This window comes from Littorina saxatilis, linkage group LG9 (assembly GCF_037325665.1).
Source record: "Littorina saxatilis isolate snail1 linkage group LG9, US_GU_Lsax_2.0, whole genome shotgun sequence".
Classification (NCBI taxonomy): Eukaryota; Metazoa; Mollusca; class Gastropoda; order Littorinimorpha; family Littorinidae; genus Littorina; species Littorina saxatilis.
The window spans coordinates 9,502,905-9,510,404 of record NC_090253.1 but is presented as its reverse complement, the minus strand read 5'-3'; the positions used below and the strand labels follow the sequence as shown (position 1 = coordinate 9,510,404).

The 7,500-nt window shown below is 37.4% G+C and overlaps 1 protein-coding gene across 1 annotated transcript in view; it reads left to right on the top strand.

Annotated features, from left to right (window-relative positions):
• Positions 1-7,128, top strand: part of LOC138977362 (galectin-7-like) — an 8,642-nt gene extending 1,514 nt beyond the window's left edge. Inside the window, exon 3 of the mRNA XM_070350262.1 lies at positions 6,885-7,128. Coding sequence (XP_070206363.1) covers positions 6,885-7,113 — 229 coding nt within the window. The 3' untranslated portion in view covers positions 7,114-7,128. The remainder of the gene's footprint in view (positions 1-6,884) is intronic.
• The last annotated feature ends 372 nt before the right edge of the window (positions 7,129-7,500 follow it).

Sequence of the window (7,500 nt, the reverse complement as noted above, 5' to 3'; positions counted from 1 at the left end):
ATCCCCGCAACGATGGGAAAAGCCTGGAAGTAATTGAACTAATTAAATAGGACTATGTCAGCCTTTAAACAAATGTAAGGATCATGATACAACATGTTGTACATGTGATCCTTTTTAAATGTGCATATATTGCGTGGTATGGTAAAGGAATGAAGTGAGTCGTGTTTCTCCAAAAGATTAACTTTGACCTGCTTCTTGAATCGTATTTTATTTACTTGGTATATATTCAAAAAATTATTAATTTTATCTGTCAATAAAATTAGAACAATCAGTCAAAACATCATGTGATCACAAAAGCAACACTTATATTTAACGTGGGTGCCGAGTGTGTAAATGTGTTAATGAAACGATGTGGTAACCCTTTTTGGAAGGAATTTTTGAAACATAATAAATGCTGTTCCTTAAAGGCATATGTACGCGCTCCCGTGTTTACAAAGTGTAGTTTGCCCATAATCGATGTCAAACGCACCATAAGACCATGTAATGACGATATGTCGCCATGCGCGGACCATATACATGCATTACAGCTTGTTTTAGAGTCTCAAAAACTTTGGATGTAAACAAAGACGCGGAGTTATTTCCCTTGCGTCAACGCTACCTCTGTTGGCAAATCTATAAATAGGACGATCCAGATCAAAATGAAAATTAACATATCTCAACATTGAAGGGGTCCTAGACCACAATATTTTGCAGGGAACTTAATTTAGCATGTCTCCAGCTGTTGGTAAAGCAATTAGCGTGTATAGTCATCGAGTACATATGGCTTTAAGCGAGGTAATTAATGTGAACGATTTTGATTCCGAATGTATACATTACAATTTGAACAGTATACGAGACCACGGTACACTTGTAAATAAGGAATGGATTGAAAATGATGTAGTGTTTGTCCATCAGTTGATACATTTAAATGGAAGGGTTTTTTACCCTTGAAGAATTAAGGTTAAATTTTCCTTTTGTTCAAACTATTTTTTTATTTTATGAAGGAGTGATTAAGTCCTTTCAAAAATATCAGAGAAAAGTACAAATTGATTCGTTAAATGGTTTTCAGATTAGGGATTATAAACCGTGGCAGATTATTAAAATTTTGTAGAGGCAAACAGGCAATTAAAGAAGTTTTTTTTTAATCAAAATTTGATGATAACACTGCAGGCATGAATAGATGGAACATGTATTTTTGCAACCTGAACTGGAAAGAGATTTTTGATAAGTGTTTTAAAACAACTAAGGACACACAGTTAAGATGGTTCCAGACGAGATCGCTTCATCGCATTCTTGGTGTTGCTAGCCGGTTATTTGTTCAAAACATTCTTGACAGTCCCCTTTGTGTCTTTTGTAAACATGAAAATGAAACTATTTCTCATATATTTTGGTATTGCCCGCTTAGTCGAACATTCAGAACTGATTTGGAAGATTTGTTAAATAGAAGTTGTATTCACCGCGCAAATGTTCTTTTTACAGAAGAATGTATTTTGTTTCGTTGTATAAACAATGTTAACATTGATGTGATTTTGAATTTTAATATTTTGCTTGCTAAGTTTTATATTTACAAGAGACAAGGCCACTGTTATATATATTTTTAAGGAATTTGAAATATAGATTTGAAATAGAAAAATATTCAAGTTTCAATGCTGGTAACATTACCAAATTTGTAGAATTATGGTCCTCATATGAAAAGTTGGTTAGGTAGTACGCTAGGTTGTGCAGAAATGTGATGATTTGTGTATATATGTTAATTGATCCCCGAGTACGCAGTAGGAGGGTCCTGCAGACTTTAATTGTGTGTGTGTCTGTCTGTCTCGACTTAACAGCTTATTGCTGGGAAACTACTGGGCGCAGTTCGTTCAAAAGTTGATACACTAACTTGATAATAGGTCCGATTGATCGTATTAAAACTTCATAATGTTACCTGGGACCTAAATGCCAAATAAATCACAAAAACGACTCTTAACGGCGGGCGCAATTCGCGGTGGGTCAGAACAGCCGTTCGGCTGATAAACCGCCCAGCCAAGCCAGCGACACCAGACTTTGCGTGCGTGCGTGCTTTGCGTGCGTGTACCACTGCGCGAGGACTATAGGCATTTGAGTTCACTGGAGGACGTCAGATTTGTTGGCTTGGTGGAAAGCGTTTCCGACTATGGCCAATGGGATCCGGGTTCGATTCCCGGCATGGGCGGTCTATTTTTTTATTTTTTTTATTCTTGTTTACTATTGTTTATTATGAACGTTTTAATGTTTTATTTTACTCTAATAATTTTTTTAATTGTGTAAATTAAATTTTTAAAAAAAATCTTTAATCCAAGTGATCCGGGTTGGATTGCCGGCATGGGCGGTCTATTTTTTTTATTTTTTTTTTTTAAATTCTTGTTTACTATTGTTTATTATGAACGTTTTAATGTTTTATTTTACTCTAATAATTTTTTTGATTGTGTAAAATAAATTTAAAAAAACATTTTTTAATTCACGTGCACAAGACAAAAACTTTCATACTGGGGGAGCGAGCCAGTCTGGAGAGTACTCGGGTCCAGCGCCAGCGTTTTTTATATTAACATAATATTAATTGAATATCTTAGTAATTGATGCATGAATTCGCGTCTCGCAGAATTACACGCCCCTGAGGAAGGCCTGGCAACAGGTCGAAAATGTGGGCTGCCACTTGACATTCTTTGTTTGGCTTTTCTTTTCCTTGATTTTGTTATACGTGTATATATATATATATATATATATATATATATATATATATATATATATATATATATATATATATATATATATATATATCAAATCATCACATCTCTGCACAACCTAGCAAATTTATCCTACTTACGTGAGAGAGACACCCGTGAGATAATAATCGTTCAGATCACACGTGTGTGTATCATGTAAATAAGGTCATGTCAAGCAAGTCTGGCAGGGACCTGTTTTTCCACTGCGTATGATGCCAAAGTCACCGAGACAAACGTCATCATAGAAACAAAAATTGCGCTCTCTAATTACCCTCGATAAATCTTTAGAACTAACACGTCACGCCACACTTTCGGCATGACGTTTCTTTGCTTTGACGTAATAGATTGCACGAGGCTTTAGAAGAGATCGAGGTTCCAAAACAAGCGTCTTCAATTTAGCTGCCTCGACTGCAAGACATTTTCAGTAAAATACACGTAAGTACAGTATGTAGGATCAACAGAATAACATGGCTTGCTGTGTCGTACCAGATTTACACTCGTTGCTTTTTTCAAATAGTGAACAGCTCGCTTTCGCTCGCAGTCGCTCGCAGTTCAATATTTGAAAAAACAACTCGTGTAAATCTGGTACGACACAGCAAGCCATGTAGTATTCTCTATGTACCTGTAAGACCGGATGTGCAAGGGGTCACCACTCTTTTGAGAACATGCGCGAGAGTCGTTCAGTGCTATAGCTTAGTTTTGGTCTCGACTTGCCGAGACTATCATCACAGCGTCATAGACGTCATGGACTTGACAAGAAGAGCGGGGTAGTACTTGCGCTGAGAAGAATAGCACGCTTTTCTGTACCTCTCTTCGTTTTAACTTTCTGAGCGTGTTTTTAATTCAAACATATCATATCTATATGTTTTTGGAATCAGGAACCGACAAGGAATAAGATGTAAATATATGGCTTGTATTTCAGTCAAGACCCAGCGGGAGTATCAAAGGGAGTCAAGGCTCGTGAGTCCCTTGATATTCATCCGCTGGGTCTTGACTGAAATACAAGCCAAAAAAAACCACTCGTGTTGTAACCTCTCTATTTATATTTCTTTGTTTTGTTTTTATTGTTTGTTTGTTTGTTTGTTTGTTTTTGTTTGGTTTTTCTTTGACTGTATTATTATTCAGCAGGTAGTACCTTCATAATGTCCTTATTGTTTGCTTGTGTTGTCCTCGTAAAAAATAAACAAGTGTAAAAAGTTAAAAAAAATAAATAAAAAATAAAAATAAAAAAAGATTTTAAGAATTTTAAAAAAAATATTTAACCAAGACGCTGTCAGTCGTGGTCAAACATGGTGCATTAAAAAAATAACAATAAGCAACACATATGGGCTGCAGAGTTGTATATAAAAAGAAATAGTTATTAGAAAAAATTGGAAAGCTGATTCTATGACCATTTCTAAGTTCAAATGGCACCAGATGGCACCATTTTGCTTCAATCTTTGGGCCAAAAAAATTTCCGAGGGGGCATGCCCCCCTAGCGAATTCGGGCGCTTCGCGCCCATCACATTCACTTTCGATTCAAAGTGCCCCCCCCCCCCCCCCCCCTTACAAAGCAACTGATCCGCCCCTGATCGGGTAAATTCTTTCTCGTCCCAACCAATATGGGACTCCCCCTAACCCGCGGGGGGTGATGAATCACAGAGACTCTATGACTTTAAAATCTGACGGGATGCATTTTAAGGTTCTAAAGCAGCGGACAATCCTACTCCTTAAAAGAAATGCAACCCGTACGTACGAGATTTACTTTATTTCCCCAATCATTTATTCTTGATTTGTTTTGCGTTTTAATTAACTTATTATACTCTAACGTAACGATGGAGGTGTTTTTGATACGTTATAAACCTGTATACATGTAATTCCATGCAGTACGAGCTCTCAAAGGGCTGCTATACCAGCAGGACATGGGTGAACAGGAACGTTCCGCTGCTTCTGTCGGAGTCACCCCTTATCCCAAATATAATTAAGAACAGACAAAAAGTATGTGCAGTTATAAGAGAAAGTGTTACTTGTGTATGAAAGAAACACTGATGGTTGTCTTGAGGAAAATATGTGTTGGGGCGGGGAAATAGCCCAGTCGGTAGCGGCGCTGGCTTCAAAACCAATTGTCGCTATCGGGCGTGGGTTCGATCTCCACGTTCGGCGAGGGATTTATTTCCCAGAGTCAACTTTGTGCAGACTCTCCTCGATGTCTGAACACCCCTGTGTGCATGAAACATGAATACACGCGCGCAGGAAAAACAAGTCGCGTAAGGCGAAAATACAATATTTAGTCAAGTAGCTGTCGAACTCACAGAATGAAACTGAACGCAATGCAATTTTTCAGCAAGACCGTATACTCGTAGCATCGTCAGTCCACCGCTCATGGCAAAGGCAGTCAAATTGACAAGAAGAGCGGGGTAGTACTTGCGCTGAGAAGGATAGCATGCTTTTTTGTACCTCTCTTCGTTTTAACTTTCTGAGCGTGTTTTTAATCCAAACATATCATATCTATATGTTTTTGGAATCAGGAACCGACAAGAAATAAGATGAAAGTGTTTTTAAATTGATTTGGACAATTTAATTTTGATAATAATTTTTATATATTTAATTTTCAGAGCTTGTTTTTAATCCGAATATAACATATTCATATGTTTTTGGAATCAGAAAATGATGGCGAATAAGATCAACGTAAATTTGGATCGTTGTATAATTTTTTAGTTTTTTTTTACAATTTTCAGATTTTTAATGACCAAAGTCATAAATTTATTTTTAAGCCACCAAGCTGAAATGCAATACCGAAGTCCGAGCTTTGTCGAAGATTACTTGACCAAAATTTGAACCAATTTGGTTGAAAAATGAGGGCGTGACAGTGCCGCCTCAACTTTCACGAAAAGCCGGATATGACGTCATCAAAGACATTTATCGAAAAAAAGAAAACAACGTCCGGGGATATCATACCCAGGAACTCTCATGTCAAATTTCATAAAGATCGGTCCAGTAGTTTAGTCTGAATCGCTCTACACACACACACACACACACACACATACACCACGACCCTCGTCTCGATTCCCCCCTCTATGTTAAAACATTTAGTCAAAACTTGACTAAATGTAACAAGTCGCGTAAGGCGAAAATACAATATTTAGTCAAGTAGCTGTCGAACTCACAGAATGAAACTGAACGCAACGCAACGCAGCAAGACCGTATACTCGTAGCATCGTCACCCCACCGCCCGTGGCAAAGGCAGTGCCCGTGGAATTGACAAGAAGAGCGGGATATTCGTTGCGCTGAGAAGGATAGCACGCTTTTCTGTACCTCTCTTCGTTTTAACTTTCTGAGCGTGTTTTTAATCCAAACATATCATATCTATATGTTTTTGGAATCAGGAACCGACAAGGAATAAGATGAAAGTGTTTTTAAAACGATTTCGAAAAAAAAAAATTGATAATAATTTTTATATATTTAATTTTCAGAGCTTGTTTTTAATCCGAATATAACATATTTATATGTTTTTGGAATCAGCAAATGATGGAGAATAAGATAAACGTAAATTTGGATCGTTTTATAAATTTTTATTTTTTTTTACAATTTTCAGATTTTTAATGACCAAAGTCATTAATTAATTTTTAAGCCACCAAGCTGAAATGCAATACCGAACCCCGGGCCTCGTCGAAGATTACTTGACCAAAATTTCAACCAATTTGGTTGAAAAATGAGGGCGTGACAGTGCCGCCTCAACTTTCACGAAAAGCCGGATATGACGTCATCAAAGACATTTATCAAAAAAATGAAAAAAACATTCGGGGATTTCATACCCAGGAACTCTCATGTCAAATTTCATAAAGATCGGTCCAGTAGTTTAGTCTGAATCGCTCTACACACACACACACACACACACACACGCACAGACAGACAGACAGACACACATACACCATACCCTCGTTTCGATTCCCCCTCGATGTTAAAATATTTAGTCAAAACCTGACTAAATATAAAAAGGGTAGCGCCGTATAGGCCTACTGCATGGCAGCTCGCTTTTCCCAAGGGAGAAAGCAGCCCGAATTTCCATGAAGGTAACCTCACAGGACTATATGAATCTTATCCTATCCTTATCCTTATCCTGTGTGTTTTAGAGTAACCTGGGCCTATGTTCACTAGATATGTATTTGATCTTGTCTGCAGGTTTTCTTTCAACCTGTCTTCTCAGCCGGACTTATCAGAGGACGTTGACCTTCACTTCAGCCCAAGGCCTGCAAAGCACGAAATTGCACTGAACACAATGACAAAAGGCGCATGGAATACGGAGACATCCATAAAAGATCGTGGAATTTTTGAGCCAGGAAAAAGCTTCATTCTCCAAATCAAGGGGGTTGATGAGGGTTATGAGGTTAGTGTACACAAAATCTGTTAAAAAGTCGGTATATGTTGCATTATTTAATATATCGTCGCTGTCAGTGCAAACCCTCGTATGTGCAGTTTTGCAGTTTTGAAAAAAAAAAGAAAGAAAATAAACTTTAAAAAAAAATTCTGTGTTAATGTTACCAAAAACATTCGGCCTTCCGTGGACTTCTTATGTACTGGGGAGGCTTCGTGTATCTTTTAGTGTTAAGCAAATGCAGTGCGCGTGACGTAGATACAAAATGTGGAGATACGAGGAATTGAATCTCAGTCGTGGGCTGTGTATACGAGGTTTTGAACTCACAAACTCAACAATGATGAAAAGACAATTTTTTTTTAAACCTTTAGTTTGGTTTGCATGAACAAGCAGAACAAAAATGATTTATGCATTTCTTCACAT